The 22363-nt window shown below is 44.6% G+C and overlaps 1 protein-coding gene across 1 annotated transcript in view; it reads left to right on the top strand.

Moving 5' to 3' along the window:
• Positions 1-2047, top strand: part of Prdm5 (PR/SET domain 5) — a 134022-nt gene extending 131975 nt beyond the window's left edge. The window contains exon 15 of the mRNA XM_077803368.1: positions 450-2047. Within this exon, the coding sequence (XP_077659494.1) occupies positions 450-614 (165 nt within the window). The 3' untranslated portion in view covers positions 615-2047. The remainder of the gene's footprint in view (positions 1-449) is intronic.
• Positions 2048-22363: the final 20316 nt, after the last annotated feature.

Below are 22363 nucleotides of genomic sequence, written 5' to 3'. Positions count from 1 at the left end.
GTAAAGTTTCTGCAAAGCAGGCGATCTGAAGGATGCAGCACTGGCAAGACTTTAGGATCATCTTGTTAAGCTCAGAATTCTCTATCCCTGGGAGCTGTGCCTGAGCTCAAGGTCCAGGCTGATATAGCTCTGTACCTTTTTACAGACGTCCTCAGGCTGGGCGTCACCGTAGCAACTGGGCAATCTTGACCTGCACCTTGGCACAGGAAGTTCCCAACACAAACGCAGCCACGAGGCAGTCAGAGACCATGATTCAAGTCACCACTCTCCACTGGACATGAGTAAATGCAATATCCCTGGGGACAGTAATGAATTTCTTAGTCCATTAGTTAGGTGTTAAATTCCTGTGAGTGCATACTGGATAGCAGGAATTTGCATAAAGTCTATTGTGAGAATGACAGTTGAGGCTTCTCAGTAAGGTGTGACTGGTGTCTCTGGGTCTCTTCTAGGTCTGTGACTTGGCTTTCAGCCTGAAGAAGATGCTGATTCGACACAAGATGACCCACAATCCCCACCGTCCTCTGGCAGAGTGCCAGTTCTGCCACAAGAAGTTTACGAGGAACGACTACCTCAAGGTGCACAGGGACCATGTCCACGGAGTGGCCGACAGCTAGATGGCTGTGCAGGGGGCCTTTTAGAAGGTGCCTGGAGAGCCCAGTCTTGCCTCTCACGCAGCGTGACGGAGGTGGCCAGAAGTGGCTGTGCTCTCAGAGCTCTTATTCTCCCACCTTTGGAGTTTGCAGATGCATATGTAAAATATATCAAAAGTATTGTATTTTCCACAAGTGGTACAAATGGAGGGGAAGAAACCTCTGTAGCCTGCAGAATACTGCTGTGCTCTGTCTCGTAAAGTTGCAAAGACGAGTTAGGGTGTTCTGACTCTTTCTGTAAGGAAGATTGTTAGCATTTCCAGCTGCTGGGCCTCTTTGTTGTTTGTGTGTGTTTATCTTTGTGCACACTGTCAGTACTGGCTAGAGCACTGTTCTTACTAATTTAGATAGAAATCAAGGTCCCCTGCTCTTTCTTTGAAGAAAGAAAGACTAAGCATTTTCCAAGTCTCCAAGATGATGGCAGATGGATGCTTGCTCTTTTAAGAAACAGACCAAGAGTTTGTTATTTAACACTTCACACAGAAAATGAGTTTAAAATAAAGAGCTATTCGATAATGAAAGCCTCTATTAAATCGTTGCTCATTTTAGAGAATTCTCAGGCAACAAATTTCCACTCATCATTTAGATACAGAAATTTATGGTCTGAATAATTTTATAAAAAGATCATTGCAAAAGTAGCCATGAACTTTTAAATATTCCTCAAGCTGCCCCTCCTGAGTCTGCACTGCTTGTCTTTAGAAATCAGTGATATGCAGATGTGCATAACTGAAATAGACATGGCCTGGCCCCTGCACAGTTGGTGGCCTGCAGCTGGTGGTGCCAGCAGCCCTCTGCCTGTCGTCCCAAGGCACAGCACAGGCATGTGCAGGCCCAGCCAGCCTCAGAGCATGAGTTCATCTTGCAAAAGACATTTTCCAGAATTCTGGCAGAAGGTGACTCCGAAACACTCTTGAGTCACCTTCTATCAACTTATATAATTAGGGATCCAGAATAAAAAGTGCTGGCCTGGCAGTTGCTAGGACTGGGTGGGACTTGTGCATGGGGGAAATCCAGCAGGGCACAGTGGCTCCTGCCAGGCTCCGTCCAGGGAGCACTGGACAGCAGCATATCCAACAGCTTACCTGGGAGAGCACGGTGCAGCCTTACAATGGTGTCAGAAAAGCCTGAGCCACCCAGGACCAGAGGAAACTGGGGAAAGGCCCAAATCATGAGCCTCTGTTTGGGACCACTGCAAAGAGAGAAAGTGCAGTTCATCTTAAGGAAGTTACAAGGTCCTGATGGGTTCAGGCTGTCTGCTGACACAGGGCTGGACTTTGGAAATCTGTCTAGAATTATATTCATGCCCAGTTACAATTTTAAAATGAAACATAAAAATTCAATATAGACATTTAAAACCTGTAAAATACTAAATTTTAAATTTATCAGAGATAGCTTTAAAAAAGATAAACCTTAGAATTATAATTTAGAATACGTCTAAGTATGGTTACTTGGAGTACTTTGTATCTGAAATTACAGACTATATTTTGTAAAAATAAACTTGGCCTGTTTCTCTCTCTGTCCTCTGTTTCCATGGTGTGTCTTCAGCTCTGTAGCATGTTCAGTGATGATGGTGGGTGCTCGTGTCATCTACCTGTGAACCCGGTCATGTGCATTGTGAAACATGCCCCACATGGGCATGGCCTTCTCTATAATCACTCGCCCTGATTATGTGGCGAGTGTGAGACTGGAAAGGAGGCCACACGATAATCTGTGTAATCTCAGTGAGTGTCACAGTCTGCAGGACTGCGGGGGAGCTGCCTGAAGTAGGGGTGCTGCCTGCTGTTCCAGAGCAGGCCAAGAGGAGTGCCCAACCCCTCTGCTGCCCCCTGGAGAGCACGCGGGTCTTTGGGGCAAAGTGGGGGCTGCTGATCACTGTCCACTCTTCAGAGAACTGAGACCCACATGTCTTTACAAGACTATCTGTATGCTGTGACCCTCTGTCCAGAAGACAATTGTTGTTGATCTGGTCAAATCTATTACCATTTGTGTTCTTTTAAATGGCTCTCCAATAACATAAAGAGAGCTTTTTAGACTTCATTGGTGAGTTTAAAACATAAGTAGTCGGGAACAAACATGCAGACTGCAGGCACCCGTTTTGAAGGTTCTCCTCTCCTTTCCTGCTCTGAGAGCTTTGGCTCAGAAGAGCCTTGGGAGAAAGCCAGATTCTCAGGTGCCGGTGACATGGTGGTCACGTGGTTCTGAGAGGTCTTCACCTATGTGGCAGAGCCCTACCCTTTGCTGTCTGTGCCATTTGGGATGTTTGTACACCTTGGATTTCTTATTTTACAGTCGCAGGCGTAAATTTTCCTTTCTTTCTCCTGTTGGTCGTTGCTGGCTGTGGTTAATGGTGCCCAGTGGTCACGGATGATTCGCTCCTGGGGTTGTGAGGATGCTTAAAACACTTTTAAGAAACGTGTACCTCACAGCTGTGTGTGTGCGTCTGGAGGGCAGCCCTGGTGTGTGCTCCTCTGGGCCGTGCATAATTTGCTCAACTCTCTTCTTTCCTGTGCAGCCGACTCCTTGGCTGGGCGTGAACATGGACCCCAGAGGGCCTCCAGCCCTGGCTGTGCTGTGTGTTGGCAACCATGGGCTGTGCTCTCTCGGAGCTACATGGGAGGCATAGGTACTGGAAAGACCACCAGCACTTTTCACCAGCCTGAGCACCGTAACTCGCACAGTTACATAAGAAGTGCCAGGTGGACATTCCCAAAGCTGCCTTGAAAGAAGGAGGTGTGCTTGCCATCGCCCCAGCTCCTGCCCCCAAGTTCCCACGCCTTGGCATTTCTGGGTCTGCAGAGGTCCCTGATGTTGAGCCAAGCTGGTCCAAGGTACCTTTGCCTTGCTCCTGGACTTACCCAGAACAACGCATGAAAAGCAGCATCACTGAGAATCAGAAACCCAGTGTACAGCAGCATCTCAGCAAAATCACCCGACGCTCAGGAGAGCAGGTCATGGTGGTGGAAGCTGTAGCCACTGTCTTAGATAGAAGCTGCAGCCACTGTCTTAGTTGCCACTTTTCTGAAAATGGCACGTCAACATTTCAGTGTTCTCAGTCTCGTGAAGTTTCCCTTATGCAAAAAACACACAAACAAAAATAAAGTAAAAACCCTGAAATGCTGTTCATCTCTAAGTGGTGGAGTTGGAACAGATGAGTGCATGTAACCTCGACCTCTCAGAGCAGCTGAGGCAGGGGTTGTTTGGGGCCGACGTGCAGTTCCGGCTAGTTGGGGCTTGAGACAGGAGTCTCCCAGGTGGTTCATTTGCTTCACGACAGAATAAAAGGTCCTGTGCTATAGCAACTCTGGAGCCTGCAGCCTGGTCCACGTGCAGGTTCTGTAGATTCCCTAGGCCATGGAGTAGTACAGAACAGACATACCATCTTGCACTAAAGGGCACTGCTGATAAGTGCCCACGTTCCTCATCCACCTTCAAAGCAGTGCATGGCACATGCTGAAGTGAATGTTCATGTTTACTTGCAAAACAGATAGTATTTACTTACCTAGAGTAAAACAATTTAACTACCTAAATATTCAGTAGCATATTTTGCTTCTTAATTATGCAAACATTCAGGCAAATTTTTATTTGTGTACCCAAGCATATAGCATGGCAGCAAGAAATGACTCCAACATTGTAAATATGTCAATAACTCAAGTGCTTTACAGGAAAGAATGCAGAACTCCTGAAGCCTGATGGCACTAGTCAATGCACAAGTTCACATGGATGTTGCTGACCTTGATAAGAAAATGTGCAGACTTCCTGGAATTAATTGACATAGAAAGTTCAGAAGAACAACCATTTGTCTCTGAAAATACTGTAAAAATTAAAAGAATCCCAGTGAACAATGAATTCTTGAATTATGTCCTTCTTTCACTTATGTATTTGATATTCTAATGAGACCATGTAATGAGTTTTTTTTTTTTTTTAAGTTCATTTGCCTGGTGTCTTTTACTTAAGATTTGGGTGATGTACTTTTTTATCTTCATCTCCTGTGACAATATGAAAACTTCAGGTGTGTTTTTAGGAAACAACTCATGGGTCCTCATTTTGTGTCTTGGGTGGCAGTGCTGAGCTGGGTATGCTTTGCTCTGATGGTGACCCTCCCTCCCTTCTCAGGCTCTTGCAGCCTGGTTTGGAGGGCAGTCAGTGCTCTAAGGGAAATGTGTCACTTCACACCTTGCCCTGGAGCTCCATCAGCTCTGACGTGGGTCTCACAGGCCTGGCGTGCAAACAAGCTGTGGGTCGGCTTGGCCGACAGAGGGACAGAGGGAGCCATGGGTGCTGCTGGCAAGGCCTCTCACGGGATCTCCTGGGCTTGGTGTGAAGGGACAAGTGTCGCTGCTGTGAGCGGGATGTCGAGACTGGGATTAGTGTTGGGGTGATACTCCCCTGTGTGTTCCTTAATATTTGGTAAAGCCACCTATGGAAGAGGAAGGACATTGACTCAAACCCTATTTTCTTCTCTTTTCTGGAGTAAATATGAGCATCTCGATGGCTGAAATCAAATTTTGTGAAATGGAAGGAAACCATATGCTTCCTGTGCTATGTGGGAATGTGAAGAAGAGTGAGGTGGAGAGCTGGCCAGTTAACTGATGGAGCACTTTTATGTAATTGGAAAACTAATGAGTCTTCTTGGTGCAATATTACATGTAGTAATTAAGAATTCAAAAAAAGTATGGAAATTAACCAGTCTTTACTTTTGGTTTAAATATAGTCTTACTGAAGAATTAAAAGTCCTCCCTAGACTACACTTTCTGATCAGAAGGGTCTCCATGTAAGTGCCACCATGGATCCTCTTTACTTGACAGATACGGTGCACAGCTTCCTAGAAGACACCATAGAGCTATGCCAAGTGAGCCCTCAGTGTCCCTATCAGCCCTACCTCACCCCCTACCGAGACCCCCATGCACCTGCATCCTTACCTCCCCTCTACGGTTGACCCCCTATGTTGGAGCCTCACCTTACACCCTGCAGTTGACCCCCCATATGGTTGGATCTGTACTTCACCCCCTACGGTTGACCCCCTATGTTTGGATCTGTGCCCCACCCTCTACGATTGACCCCCTATGTTTGAATCTGTACCCCACCCCCTACAATTGACCCCCCTGTGGTTGAAGTATCACCTTACACCCTACAGTTGACCCTCTACGGTTGGATCTTTACTTCACACCCTACAGTTGACCCCTCATATGGTTAGATCTTTACCTCACCCACTATGGTTGACCCCCTATGGTTGGATCTCTACACCCTATGGTTGACCCCCCATGTGGTTGGATCTTTACCTCACCCACTATGGTTGACCCCCTAGGGTTGGATATCTACACCCTACGGTTGACCCCCCATATGGTTGGATCTTTACCTCACACCCTACAGTTGACCCCCAGAGAGTTGAACCTTACCTCACACCCTACATGTGGCTTCACCTCCCATGGTTTCAGGGACTCATAGTCACTGGACTTTGTAATACCAAGTGGAAAACCCAAGGAATAAGCAACTCATTGGTTTAAAATTGCTTGCCTTCTGGAATTAATTGGCATAATTATAATAATATAATTATAGTAATGTTGTGGTACTCTGCACTGTCCCGCCCAGGACATGACATCCCTTTCTCCAGCGTAGCCACGGTCAGTCACTTAGAGCCACCTGGGCTCTAAGATTGTTGGGCAGCACAGAACCTAGGTTCCAGTAACCCTTATTTTCCCTACAATGGCCCAGAGCACAGAGTGTGATGTTGTCAATTCAGTGTGCCCAAGAGAAGTCACAGTTCTCCAAGTGAACTGAACAGGGACGGGAAGCACCCTGAAGTCGCCGATACCCTCGTGGGAACGAGAACTGCATGCCTGGGGTCTGGAGCATGTTCCCCACAGCTGAGGGTGGCTTCCTGTGTACAGAGTGGACTCACAGTGACTGAAGACCTGAATGGAACCCCAGGGCAGTGAGGCCTGCAGGAACAGAAGGGGGAAGCTTTACAACACTGGGTGTGGCAGCGCTTTCTCCATGTGACACCAGGCAGCAGAAGCAAACAGTGTTCTTCTAGAAATATATAAGCTTAAGTTAAAATTTCAAGAACATTGCAATTGCTGGCTGTGGTGGCACATACCTGTAAGCTCAGTGGCTACGGAGGCTGAGACAAGAGGATCACAAGATCAAAGCCAGCCTCAGCAACTTGGTGAGGCCCTAAGCAACTTAGCAAGACCCTGCCAAAATAAAAAGTACTGGAGGTGTGGCTCAGTGGTTAAGCACCCCTAGGTTCAATCCCCATACCCCGCCCCAAAAAAAAGTGAATATTGCAAATTAAGAATTCAAAAGATTTTCCCAGGGCTTATAGGCATAGTCTTGATTTTGCGTGTGTGTGTGTGTGTGTGTGTGTGTATGTGTATGTGTGTGTGTGTAAATGAAATAAATGGAAAATGGTGACTTTCTAAATATCTGACATATTCAGTACTTCTTTAAAGAAATGGTCTATAACTTACATGTAAGAACATATGGTTCTTACTTATATTAATTTTCATAGTTAATGACCACATTAAAGCTGGTGTTCAATTAGACCACACTTAGCTGAGTTAATAGTGTACATACTGTTTCCAACTTTGACCGAAATTGTTGAATTTGAGATGTGTGTCAACAGGGTTAACAGAGACAAATCTTCAAATATTATTTAAATATTGAATACATAGCATATTTTCAATCTCTTATCTACATATGTATATATGTTATAAAATTATATAAAATTAACACTTTAAGCTTGTTTTATGTATTATTTGCTATAACTGCATCACATATTGTATGAGAGTTGAAAATAAACATATAAAGTTGGGATGAACAGTACATTACCAAGTTTCATGTTTTGTCAGACATGATATAATCAATTGCAGATGTAAAATAGCCTGTATACTTCTGCTTTTTAAAAATATTTTGTTTATTTAGTTGTAGTTGGAGACAATGTCTTTATTTTATTTTTATGTGGTGCTGAGGATTGAACCCAGGGCCTCGCACATGCTACCACTGAGCCACAACCCCGGCCCTACTTCCGCTTTCTTAAACTTCCTAAGAAAGCTGTTTAACAAGGTACAGTGTAGCAAATCACTGACAATTTAGTTGTAAAGTATACTTTAGCTGATCCCCACAGCAATGGAAGTCTGCAGTTTTCTTACTTGGACGGGATTGAGGAAAGAGGCAGGGAGAAGGTCAAAGAAAGGAAGTGCCTGGATCACCCATGGCTTTGTAAAGATGGTGGCCTGTGACATCACCTATTAGTGGGATGATGTCAGCCTCCATAACAGTGAAGTGGAGGATGGTATCTGATCACCAAATTCTTTACAAGAAATAAACCAGTACATGCCTATACCTCTGCAAAGGATGCCTGATATGGAACCGGAGTTCAAGAAATGACCTTGCCCTAGCGTGTTGGCAGCAGAAGAGCTCAGGTAAGCCACTTACAAGGAAAGGTTCACTGTGGCTGCTGGCTTCGGAGGTTCCGTCCATGGCCTATGGATGTGTTGCTTTAGGGCCTGTAACAAGGCAGGACATCACGGAGCAGCAGATAGCTCAAAGCTGCTCACCTCATGGGGACTGGGAAGCAAATGAGAAAGAGAAGAGGATCTGGGTCCCAGGGTCCCTTCAAGACAAGTCCTAAAGACCTGGCTTCCTCCCATCAGGCCCCACCCCATTCAGGGCATGCCTCCACTTCCTCCCATAGGGCCCCACCTCCTGAAGGGCACAGCGCCAGTGACCTCACTTCCTCCCACCAGGCCCCACCCCCTGAAGGACACAGCGCCAGTGACCTCACTTCCTCCCATAGGGCCCCACATCCTGAAGGGCTTGCCTCCCAGTGACCTCACCTTTTCCCACCAGGCCCCATCCCCTGAAAGTTCCACCCCTCCTGGGAGCACCAGGCTGGGGACCAGGCCTTCCATATGTGGGCCCTTGGGGACTTTAAAGGCTTCTCTAAGGCCCTCATCATTCTGTATCTGCTGTTGAGAAACCTCGGCCACTCCCCGTCACTCCAACTTCAAGCAAAGCTGTCACAAGCCAAATTTGGGTTTTAATTTCCAGACCGTTGACATAGTCACGTTGATAGAAGCATCTCCTTTGGGAATGTTTTTGAAAATTCTTAAACACTATGCCTAATACATATTTCATTTATGATATATTAAATAAACATTAATAACTTCAACATATTTAACACATTTTAACAATGATACTTATTCTTTTAATTCAACATTTTAAAATGTTCTGGTAATTTATTTTTTATGGTATTCAAACTTACATTTTACTCTTTAAAATTTAATCTAGAGCTGAAGATGTAGCTCAGTGGTACAGCATGTGCCTAGCAAATTTTGAGGCCCAGGACTTAAAATTAACAAGTTAATCAAAAACTTAATCTTATCAATAATCAAGCTTGATTTTTATATAACTTCAGCTGTCTACCTCTTCATTAACAAAATATAGTAGTAGCATCCAAATGTTTAAAATAAGGGGAAAACCTTATATTATTCATATTTCAAATGATAAAACTCACTTAAAATGAAATTCTGCTATAAGTACCCAAAACTGGTTTTTAATAATTTAATTCCCTTGAAAATTATGAATTCAAGCAAGTATGTACACATGAACACAAACACATCTTTCCTGTTTAGACACATTGTAAGAAAAGGCAGGAATGCTCTGAGAAAATCGAAAATATGTAATTCACTCATTATGGCTGAAATAAGCTGGTACTTTGAAGGAAAAAAAGGTCAAATGATATACTGAGATGAAAACAAGTTCAAATTTTTGAAAAATAACAGAGCAGAACATTTTTTTATTCATATAATAATTCTTGGGGATAGTTTAGGCTTTCTGTTTGCCCTGTAGAAAGTCCAATATTATGATATTTCATAATGTAGGCTATTTAATAATACAGGATACTTCTTAATACAGAACCAATAAAATTTGTAGAGAAATTACTGCAAAGACAGATCCTGAAATGCACTGGGAAAAGAAGATTAATGCTTTGATTGTTTCCATTTTATTCACTTGTAATGAGCTCTGTGCCACACAAGGGTGATACTTTGAGTGACTGCAGTGTGTTGGACAGGTGGACCGACACACTGGACACACCACAGACATGGTGCACTCGTGAGAAAGGCCCCTGTGTTCGGACCAGCAGAGTAGGAGGGCAGGTTGGCACCTCTGGGAATGCTGGTTCCTCGTGTCCTCCTTGGTCTTGCTGTCGGTAGAGGCTCCAGGAGCATGGATTTGCTTCCCTGTCAAATTGGACGTGTTCCTGCAGCAGGCCACAATGTGCCGTCCTTCCTTGCTGACCTCCTGGGGTGTCTGAATGATTAAACACCTCACCTTCCTCTAGCAGGAAAGCACCTCCTGGGAAATGAACGGTGCGTGCACCTGATATCTCTGTTGTTTATTATTGTGATGGTGTGGGATGGAATCTTCTAGACCAAGTTGCCTGACCTTAGCTTCTCTCTCCACACCCTCCTGTGGTAGACTGTGACACATGACTCCCATGCTCCTGGTACATGAGTGAGCGAGACCAGAAAGAACCTCCCTCCCTGCCGCAGTCCGGCTGCAGCAAAATAACTGGGGGGTGACGAACAACTTGTGTAGATTGATACAGCAGGAGTGGGAGCCGTTTACTGTAGGACAGGAGGGGTATTTATACATTCCACACAGCTTATCTTAATTAGCATAAACTAGATACAGCAGTCAACCAATAAGAAACCTCCACACTTAATGGCTCGCTGGCCTTACTTCACAAACCACTCCCTCTGGCATTTTGCCAGGCGCCATCCAGACTTGTTTATAGACGCTAACACCTCCCCACCTATAGAATCATGGAAAGCACTTCATCATGATTACCTATAACTCCCACATTGGGGTGAGTTATTACAAAGTAAGAGACACATAGAGCACATAGTACATAGGAAGAGGTTTCTACCTTAACAAAATCCTGAAATATATGCTGCTGGCTTTGGGAACAGCCATCAAGTATAAGCTGGAAAACATCATGAAGCAATTTGCATGACTTTCCTACAGTAAAATGAAAGATAGAAATAGCACATAATGAAGTTGTGGGCTTAGCCAAAGCTTTTCCAAAGGCTGGAGTGGCTGTCGATTTCGCATAGCTGTGCAGGATGAAGAATGGGAGTCAGGATGGAACTTGGGAAGCAATGTTTAACTCCTCCAAAAATGTAGAAAAAAATAAAGATAGTTCAGGCCTCGGTGGGTTGAGGAGAATTGACAGTCCCAATCTCTCCAGCCAACAGATTCTGAAATAGGAAAGCACAGGGAAGTTAGATGAGGGCTGTGGTCTGTAGAAGCCCTGATTGGGACTTGGGGAGGTTGAAGGCGGTCCTAGAGACCTGCCATCCCAGTGAACAAATGTATTCTGGAATGCTAGGGGTGTGTCCACAACATCCCATGCAGAGAAGGAAACCTGGCTCACAGAGAGTCGTTCAAGTGGCAACTGGAGCACAGAGTAAGCCCTGCTTAGAGTCATTAGGTACCCCTGCACATCTGCATGGAGTAAAAGGGGCCTAGGCAGTACAAAATGAGCACACGTTGGAGGATGTTCCTTGAGCAGTACGAACATGGGAAAACTGGTCAGCTCTTTGAGTCATGCAGATGGGTCACTTCCTAAGAAAGAGGGAGGCTCTCTCTGCAGAAGGAGTAAGGAGAGAGCCTCTGCTATGGAGCAGAATGGGCTCTGCTCACGGCAAGTTCTGGGGCTTTGATGGAAGCTCTGGAAGTACCAGTCCTGCTGGGTTCCAGAATTTCTGTGGGCCTATGTGCCTCTTCTCCCACCTCCACTGGTTGACTGAGTAGGAACTGTTTTATTTCTCTGCAGGATGTCTTAGATTACCTATTTTTTTTTAAGAGAGAGAAGAGAGAATGTTTTTAATATTTATTTTTCAGTTTTCGGTGGACACAACATCTTTTTTTTTTTTTTTTATGTGGTGCTGAGGATCAAACCCAGCGCCCCGCGCATGCCAGGCAAGCGCGTTACTGCTTGAGCCACATCCCCAGCCCGATTACCTGTTTTATCTCAGGTGAATCTGCACAGTTGGTGGGTTTTGAGTACTGGTCAACTGGACAACTCACATCTGACTTCTGTGTGTAGTTGTCCAAACTGTTTTTCATAACATTTTAAAGATGGTGATGGTTATACTTTCTGCTCTACTTATTATATGGGTTTGGTCTTGTTTTCTTATCAGTCTTGATAGAGGGTCATCAATTTTATTGATCTTTCCAGAGAGCCACCTTTTGGCTTTCCTAGTGCTGGGCTGAGGCTTTCTGTGTTCTGTGTCATCGAGTTCTGTACTTGGGTTTATTATTTCCTTTCTTCTGCTGCTTTGGGCTTTTTGTTCTTTCTCTGCTTTTTTACAGTAAATGTTTCAGTTATTGACTTGCGGCTTTGTTTTCTAATATGTAAACATTAATGCTGTCAGTTTCCCTCTGAATAATGCTACGTGGCATCCCACAAAGGTTAGTATATTGTGCTTTTTATTCAGTTCAAAATGTTTCCTAATTTTCTTGGAGACTCTCTCTTTAGCTGAATCATTCAGTGTATTGTTTAATTTTTAAGTCTGGCTGAATGTCTCAAGGGGGCAAAATTGTGACATATACAGTTGACAGGAGAAATAAAGAATGTCCACGTGCTTCTGCCCCTTTCAATGCTTTATTCATTCAAATTACTCAGTACAATTTCACTCTATAGGTTCTTAATCAAGAAAATGACAATCCTCAATTGATTATGTCTATTGCTAGGCACTGCAATAGACATAATCAATTCACACCAAAAAATTCTAGATTAATTAATTCACAGCAAACAATTCTAGATTAATTCTAAGCACTGCAAAACACTTAATTATGAGAGGCTAATGACAGACATTTACTCTGCATGCTAAGTTAAAAAGTCTCAAGCCTTAGGCTTTAAGTCCAGCAGATGCTCACTCACTCAGACCACAGTGGCCAGGTCCGGAACCAAGGCTAACTTTTCCTGGTATAGAGTGGACTTCCAGTTGAGGAGAGTGTCTCAGGGAGAAGTTTCGGCTCTCACCAAGGTCCAGACCAGGCGGTAGAGTCTGAGGGCAGTGAGGATCGTGCAGAGGCTCAGGAACGATGACAAGTGATGTGATATCAGGTCCTCATCCTTGTTTCAGCTGGCTGAATCCCTGTTCATCAGCTCTATTATTTATACTAAATTTGGGGGCTTTCTGACTTTTCAATCCTTATCAGTCTCCACTGGATTTCTCAGTGACATCATTTACCATGGGGTCAGAAACATCTGGTTGGTGGTCTCCACCCTGCTCTTCTTGCCTTTCCCTCTTATCAGGTGAGGACAGCCTGCCAGGGGCTTCACTCTGTTATCAGGGAGAGCGGAAGTGACTTGTTTGAGTCTACACTGGAGGGATCTGTGGGTGTGCCTGGTGAAACTACAGGTTTTGAACTGGAGTTTTTAAAATGGAGTTGCTTAGACTCAGGCCTAAGGCCATCCTCACACTGAGGGTCTTGCAATCTTTCTGTTGTTGATTGCTTGTTTAACTCACTATATGGCCAGGGGAGTACTTTATATGAGTCCACTTTTTTTAAACCTTCACACGGCTTCTTTTGCGATCCAGGTGTGCTCTTGAAGACAGTATCATGAGCACTTGGATAGACCGTGAATTCTGTGGTTGGGCACTGTGCTCCTAGAGAGTCTCACAGGTTTCTTCAGGGAGACTGTGGTTGGGCACTGTTCTCCTAGAGAGTCTCACACATGTCTTCAGGTACTCTGTGGTTGGGCACTGTTCTCCTAGAGAGTCTCACACATGTCTTCAGGTACTCTGTGGTTGGGCACTGTGCTCCTAGAGAGTCTCACAGGTTTCTTCAGGGAGACTGTGGTTGGGCACTGTTCTCCTAGAGAGTCTCACAAGTTTCTTCAGGGAGACTGTGGTTGGGCACTGTGCTCCTAGAAAGTCTCACAGGTTTCTCCAGGGGCTCTGTGGTTGGGCACTGTTCTCCTAGAGAGTCTCACACATGTCTTCAGGTACTCTGTGGTTGGGCTCTGTGCTCCTAGAGAGTCTCACAGGTTTCTTCAGGGACTCTGTGGTTGGGCTCTGTGCTCCTAGAGAGTCTCACAGGTTTCTTCAGGGACTCTGTGGTTGGGCTCTGTGCTCCTAGAGAGTCTCACAGGTTTCTTCAGGGACTCTGTGGTTGGGCTCTGTGCTCCTAGAGAGTCTCACAGGGTTCTTCAGGGAGACTGTGGTTGGGCTCCTGGAGCAGCTCATGGTGTCTTCAGGGTGTGGGGCCAGCGTTTGGCTGTTCAGACCGGAGGTCGGGTCACATCCCACAGGTACGTCCACTTCCCAGGCCGCGCTGCTCAGCGGCCGCCCAGGTGTCCCTCCAGTTCTTGAGAACCAGCTGAGGACAGGACACGGGCCCTCACTCAGTGTTGTCCTGGCTGTTGGCCTCGCAGTGGCGACGGCAGGGTGTGGAGGCCGGATGTGGACAGAGCGGGCACTGCGTCTGGAAGCAGGACTCCCCCTGGACCCAGTGTTTGTCCCAGGCCTCCAACGATGGACGAGGCCCCGCACACCTGTCGAGGGGACCTCGCTGCCTCGGCCCCCTGACTGCACCTGCAGACTGCATCGACAACCCCCCTGGGGCCGCAGGTGACCGGGTTTGATGACGTGACAGAGCACGATGGCTAGGCCGGTCGACGCAGAGGAGTGAACATTGCCCTCGCTGACCTGCCCCGGCCGGCCAGCAGCGGGCATTGGTGACCGCCGGCACAGAGGCGCCTGCTGGGAGCTGCCCTGTCCTGCAGAGGAGTCCAGGCTTCATGTGGAGACTCCCCTGCCTTGGCGAGTCCAGCCCCTGCGCTCCAGCAGGAGCCGCTCCAGACTGCCCCACAGGGCGCCAGGCGCGGTTTCCAGCAGTGTCGCCCACCAGCAGATGAAGTCCAGTCATCTGGGCTTTGCTGAGGACTGCGAATTTAAGTGAGAATGCTTATCTTAACACATTCTTTAAGATTATTCCCAGCTGAATATGAAAGGCTTTGTCCTCTGCATCACAAAGGTGGCCCCTGGGCCTGGGCACAGGATGCAGTATGTCAGCCAGTTGTGCACCTGTGTGCCTGCAGTACACTTCCCTCGGAGTGTCCTCTTTAAGTAGCCATTTTCCCAGGGTTTTATCCTTGGAAAATGTTGACGGTCTCAACATGAGTTTCACTGCCATATTACACACCAAGAACCAAGGGTTTAAAAGTATCTTAAAAACAACTCTAAAGCTCCAGCCTAAATTATTTTTAAAATCATTTCCATGTGCAATATAATAATAGGTTTTAAAACTTGTGAGAATTTTGGTAAGGAGAATTTACTACTCAAAGCTTAAAGAAGTGGGTTTCACTTAGAAAGTTCCAGTTACTAAAGTCACAACTTTTGATTTATTGAGCATTTTATTGGTAAAGAGAAAAGGCTATTTAAGAAATCATGGCTTCTAATCTTGAGATTCCACAGAAAATGCAGCTTACAAGTTCTAGAGCAAAGTGCACCTCTGAGCACCTTCCTGTGGCACAGTTGTGCTGTTGTGACCTGTTTTCAAAGGAAACTTTCAGCATTCGCCTCATCAACATCTCTTATAGTCCAATCCCCTGGAAGGTGGACATAGGTCCATCTTCTTGATATTCCATTTTGCAGGTGTTGTACTTCTTAAGTAATGGTTGCTTCATTACCGTGGACTACTCTAAAGGGCATTTGGAAATGAAGTTGGAAGTTTTGGGGATAACCTGCACTTTTAAGACATCAAGAAATCTGGCCGGTCAGGCAGACCTGGAGGTTTTGCCTGGTTAGTACAACTGTGGTGTGTGGTGTTGACTTACCTCCCATCTGGGATGGCATTAAACTGAGGAAATAGAACATACTTACAGGCTTGTCACACGGCTTTTCCTCTGTTTGCTTCTATATACCACAGAAATGGTATAGCTCAGATGAAAGTTAAACTAGGGTACTTTACTCCAGTCCATCGTACTCTTCCAGTGTAAATTAGGTGTGTCTATCAGATACAAGTGCATAAGCATATTACTGATCATGTTTTTGTCCTGTGTTGGCAGTAGAAAGACCAGTGTCAGATTGTCCAGAACACGCTGAATCTATCTGGATGCCACTGGATGGAGCTCAGTTAGCTTTGTGGATGGAACTCAACCAACCCACTGTAGGGAAGTCCCCAGGGAGGGAGGACAGAATGTGGCACAGAGGCATCCTGAAACCAGACTCTGACATTCCTGGAGTCTGGAGGCAGATGCTTGGTTGACTCGTGCTCTGTAGGTTCTAGGAAGCAGCCTAAGTAGTGACAGCAGATTGCTAACAGACAGAGCAAGCCTGTGTGTCCTCAAGCAGACTGGCAGATAGTTGGCTTTGTGGGATTGTGGTGCCTCATGAAAGAACCAGGATGTGGAGGTAAGGTTCAGGGATGGAGTACCAGCAGCTAGGGCAGGAGGGGCTGGCTGGAGGTTATACAGACCATGTCCTGCTGAACACCATGGGACCAGCAGTTTGTGTCTCAGGTTCAACAGAAGTCTTACAGACGACAGTCTGCGTGCCACCACTAGCTAGTGTGGCATGGGACACAGTCTCGGGACTTGCTCATACTGAGAACCTACACATGTGGAGACCACCGTGTCTGAACTTTTCTTCAGAACGTGCAGTGATCAGATGTGGTAGATACTGCATTTGCTGCAGCAGCCACCTGCCAGCAGTGATGCTCTTGACATCGGGAGGCTCAGAGGTTGCCATCTGAATTCTTCAGGAGGCTTGACCTCTGTCAAGGTCAACGGCACTGTGAAAATCTTCACCCGATGAAGCCCGCACCACTCACTATTGCCGCCCAGGCCTCACAGGCTGCTCCCCACTCTCCCCTGCCTCTTCTGAATATGCTCTCTGTGGTCGGCCAGCTCCCCTGGAGCTTCCCATTCCCCTGAGTGTGTGTTACACCTTCCAGCCTGGCTGATACGTGTCTCAAATGGTGGGTGTTTGGGGTCTCCCAGTCCACAAACCTCAGTCGTGAGGTGGGATTGGGCTAGGAATTCAAAGTTGGTTTAATTTGAAAATCACCCAGTCATTTACCATATTAGCAACTTAAAAGAAAAGATGTATATGATTATCTTAGTAGACACAGATAAAGCATTTGACAAAACTCAACATCACATCACACTTTCTGGTAGAGCATAAGCAAACGTCTGTAGCTGACTTTTCATGGTAGAATATAGGGTGAGAGGACACTTGCTCTTACACTTAAGTTCTCAGCCTTTTGTTGCAGATGTAGGTCTAGTCAGTGGCACTCACAGATAGCCCGATCACCTCCATGAGAAATCTAACTGAATGTACAAAACACAGCTCACTAGAAAATGAGTAGGCCATGGTGGTCCGATACAAGGTCACCATAAAAAACCAATTGCATTTTCATACCATAGAAATGCAAATTAAACTACAAGACCTTTTAAAATGCCCTTAAGAGCTGGAGATGTGGCTCAGTGGTAGCAGGGCCAAGACCCTGGGTTCAATCCCCAGCACCACAAAAAATAAATAGATAAGTAAATAAACAAAAATGTAACAGTGTTAAAAACACCAACTGTTTTGGGATAATTGTAATTAATGAAGCACAAGATTTGAAACCTGAAAAACATTTGAGGAAAAATTTTAAAGTTGTAAATAAAGAAGATATATGCTTTATTATGGCTTGGAAGACTCAGTATTGCAAAAATGTAAGTTTTTATCAAATTGATATATATATATATATTCAATGAAATCCACACAAAGATTTCAGCAGTCCTTTGTTTTTAAAGAAATTGCCAAGTGGATCCTTAAATTCATACAGAAATACAAAGCGTCAAGAACAGCCAAAACAAGGTTGAATAAAAGGAAGGCCTAGTGTTCCCTGGCTTCACGCTCCAGTAGTTCTGACGAGGGTCTTAGACAGCGAGATCAAAGGAGAGCAAACTGGGAGTCCAGAAGCAGACCCACTAGTGGAGCGATGCTGATTTTGAGTAGAGGTGCAGGGCAAGTTCAGGGAGGACAGGGCTGAAGAGGATGACTGGGCGTCCACCTGTGGCCACGTGGATGGATGTCTCAGACGCACAGGCTGCACAGGACATCTAGGCATCCACCTGAAGTCCATGCAGATCCAGGAGTGCTGTACTGGTGACTGAGAGGCCATCAGCAGCATCATATCTTTAAATATTTTTAAGAAATGGTGAGCGACTCTTGGAAAAAACAAAGATTTAAACCAAACAAAAAAGCAGTCATTTCTCAAAATGGCAGCTGTGGTCCTGAAAAAGTCAGTATACATTCAAATTATGCAAAATTATTTATACTTAGAATATCAAATGAAATTAGGTTCCAGGCTGGGATAATTAAATAGTGGCTCCTTCAAAATGTAATTCAATGAGGACTTGTTGAGGAATTGAATGGCAACGGGATTCTGACCTTAACCTCTCAGTGCATGCCTTCTACTTTTGTAAATGTTGCTGGAGGCTATGGCAGAAAAGGATGAGATGCTTCAAACTTGACTCACTTACTCAGGGATGTGTTATTCTGGGAAATTCAGCTGAATTCCCAAAGCTCTCCAGCCTTATCTTTCCTCTAAGGCACAAGCTGCAGAGGAGAAGTGATGGGGCTGCTGAGCCATAGCTCTGGGTACATGGCTCCCTGCAGGGAACCTGCCCTCTCCTCTGCAGGGAGACGCCATTCTCTCTTCCTCTCAGAGACAGCACTTTGGAAACAGCAGTGCACTCCTGAAGGCTGAGTGGTAGACACTGTGGACTATGACATGGTGGTTTTCCTTGTAGAAAGCCTGGCCACATGTGGTCACATGTGGTCCAGGCCTGTCCTCAGTCTTCTCCTGCTGTGAGCCCAGGATCAGTTGCAGTTGTTCATCTGCCTGTGGCAGGAAGTCAGTCAGAATCTTTAAAACTCAGTGTGGTTTAAATAAGATTCCTCTGGAATACCAGCTGTCAAATGCATAGTAACTATACTTATTTTGATTATCTTCTGCTCAATCCTGAGAAAGTTTTAAGGACTAATGTCTGTATTTCTTTACCATTTCATTGCTTATGTTAAATTCAATCAAAGAAAATGGTCAGAAATTCTGAGTAATAATTTTTATTCTTGAGGAGTACACTTGTTGCATCTTCTTGGGGTCCATCAATTTTGAAAGCACCAAAAACACCTAGTAAAACCCCAAGCCTCACCACAGTGTGAGATCACACACCTGGAGGCCCAGGGCCCTTGTGCCCAGACGTGCAGCTGGGCCACAGGAAGCATTGAGGCAGGGCTGCAAAGCATTTATCTTTATTTTTTATAAACCTTCCATTTCCAAAAAGGATGTAGGTGAGTTAAAGTGGGTTTCATTTGTGGAATGTTTGCTAGAGGTTAAAGAGTACTGCATGACTGCGAACCTCATAGGGTGTTTCCTTGTCTCTAAAGGAAAGTAAGGAGAAAAGCTCATTCAAAGTCCCGGGATTCTCCCTGTGTCAGTTTCTCACATCCCCATTTGTGACACCGGGTGGTCACAAGTCCTTCTCTTTAGAGGTAAGCAGGAAGTGAGGGGCTCGGCAGTACACAGCCCAGCAGCTGGAAGGTCTCCACACCCACGTTCCTGAAGAGAAGGGCTTCCTTCTTGCCGCCTGCTTCAGGGCTCACTCTTCACCAGGTTCTGCTTCTGCTATTGGCCTGTGTCTCCATGTCTCCCTGCTGCTCCCCCCACAGTGAGACCCTCACCTGTGATGGCAGGGCATGAAGTGGACCTGTTGGCCAACCCTGCACACAGTGGATGGAAACAGAGGTGACACAGGCATGCACAAGTTGGGTCTGTCCAGGTGATCACAGCTCACAGCTGACAGTGGGGTCAGTAGGAATGAGCCTCTGAGAAGCAATGTGGGAGGCAGCACCCGGGAGAGCCTGCCCACACCACCAGGCAGGGTGGAGATCCTGCCCCTCTGGCTGCTCACCCTGCAGTGGTGTCCCCAGTGCAGCACATGCAGCCTCCAGCCAAAGGCCAGAGCCCAGTTCATCCGCAGCTACTTCTGCAGAGGGCTTGTTAGCTTGGAACTATTCCTTCAATATGACAAGAATTTTGTGTCTCAGGTAGTTAAAGAAGGTACATCCAGAAAGTGCCTTCTGTCCTGGAGAGAGTGTGGGACATTTGGGAAGTCACTGTTGGGTGAGGAGTTAAGAGACCCGCAGAGCGTGGGAACAGGCCTTGGCCTGCTCTATCCTCTGTCATACCATGATTTTATTCATCAAAACTGTTTGAAGGTTCCAAAGTTTTCTGAACACAGTGGGGAATTATTTATTATTATTCCCATGATATCATTTTTAAGGAAAGAAAAAGAAAAAAAAATCCTAAGTCTTATATTATAATGGATTTGCTAAAGCACAATTTAAAAGGACATTTATTTGCTATGTAATTTTGACAAAAAAAATCCTATTGTTTTCTTCTCTTTAATATTCAGGGTCTAGTTATTGTTACAATAATTGGTAACAAACATGCCTATAAATAAATAAAATTTTATATAAAATGAAAGTAGCTCCACGTTATGTCTTTGTAATAGATCAGGAAAAACTAAATACTTTTCTCAAGTTAGGAAGATCAAATTGTTATAATTCATGAAGCAAAATTTCCATGTACTCATTTATCATAACAATATAGATATTCACTCATTTATGTATAAAATATATGTATGTTATACAAGCACACTTAGAAAAATGGGTAAACACACACACATTTTAAAATATGACATATAAGACTATATAAAGTGAGGTATAGATGTCCTCTTTCACCACTTTATTCAACATCATCCTTGAAACTCTAACCAGAGCAACTAGATAAAAGAAAGAAATTAAAGGGATACAAATAGGTAAAGAAGAACTAAAACTATCACTATTTGCTGATTACATCATTCTATATCTACAAGATCCAAAAAATTCCACCAGAAAACTTCTAGAACTAATAAATGAATTCAGCAAAGTAGCAGGATATAAAATCAACACCCATAAATCAAACACATTCCTATACATCACAGTATTTGCTTCTCTGAGTCTCACACCTGATTCTGCTTCTGATGACATGAAACATTCTTCATGAGACACATGGTATCATAGCAAATTAACATGTCATACACATCCTAACGTATATAAAAGGGTGAATGTTAAAGGAGTACAGTACTGAAGTTATAATTTATTACCTATATTGGATGACAGCAGAAGTCAATTCTGATTTCAAGGAGTCTCCATACTTTGGGTGTGGCCACCACCTCAGATCTAATTGGATCATTACTGTTCCCATCTTGCACTGTGGTTGACAGAGCCGTAACTGCAGGAATGGAGTCAGACATTCTGCCTTTCACGTCAGCTGCTTTGGCCTGCACTGCTGATATGGTCAGTCCATGATTTCCTGACAGAGGTTTCACTGGCACGTGTTTATTTTATAGTCATCAGAACTAGAAATAACCTTCCCACTATCCTAAGCAAAATGCATGACATGTGATCAGAGTTCTGGTAAGGCTAGCCATGGTCAGCCCACCACAGAGTGAAGTGTGACCCATGACCTCCTGGTCCTCTTATTCAGCCCCCTACAGTGTGTAGCAACACTGGACAACAGAGGGGACCCATGACCCCTGGTCTGGCCCCTTGAGTGGAGCTGCTGAATCCACTAAAGGAGAAGTTAGGAAAACTACCCCATTCACAATAGCCTCAAAAAAAAAAAAAAACACCTGGGAATCAATCTAACAAAAGAGGTGAAAGACCTCTACAATGAAAACTACAGAACACTAAGGAAAGAAATTGAAGACAACCTCAGAGACGGAAAGATCTGCCATGCTCCTGGATAGGCAGAATTAATAGTGTCATATTACCAAAAGCATTATACAGATTTAATGAAATTCCTATTAAAATCCCCATGACATTCTTCATAGACATAGAAAAAGCAATCATAAAAATTGTTTGGAAAAATTAAGAGATCCAGAATAGCTAAAGCAATCCTTGACAAGAAAAGTAAAGCAGGAGGCATCACAATACCTGACCTTCAACTGTACTACAGAGCTATAGTAACAAAAACAGCATGGTATTGTTACCAAAATAGCCTTGTAGACCAATGGTACAGAATAGAGGACTCAGAGACAAACTCAGATAAATACGGTTATCTCATACTAGACAAAAGAGCCAAAAACATTCACTGGAGATAGCATATTCAACAAATGGTGCTGGCAAAACTGGAAATCCATATGTAGCAAAATGAAATTAAACCTCTATCTCTCACCCTGCACAAAAGTCAACTCAAAGTGGATCAAAGGCTTAGGCACTAGAATAGAGACCCTGTGTCTAATAGAAGAAAAAATAGGCCCAAATCTTCACCACATCAGCCTAGGATCTGACTTCCTTAATAAGACTCCCAAAGCATAAGAAGTAAAATCAAGAATCAGTAAATGGGATGGATTCAAATTAAAAAGCTTCTTCTCAGCAAAGGAAACAAATGAGGAACGAGCCTACAGATTGGGAGAAAATCTTTACCATATGCACCTCCAATAAAGCATTAATCTCTAGGATATATAAAGAACTAAAAAAAACTCAACACACAATAAATAAATAAATAAATAACACACCAATAAATGGGCTAAGAAACTGAGCAGACACTTCACAGAAAAAGAAATGCAATTGATCAACAAATATATGAAAAAGTAT

Source organism: Urocitellus parryii, chromosome 10, assembly GCF_045843805.1.
Source record: "Urocitellus parryii isolate mUroPar1 chromosome 10, mUroPar1.hap1, whole genome shotgun sequence".
In the NCBI taxonomy this organism is placed as follows: Eukaryota; Metazoa; Chordata; class Mammalia; order Rodentia; family Sciuridae; genus Urocitellus; species Urocitellus parryii.
This window is presented reverse-complemented; position numbering and strand designations above follow the sequence as displayed.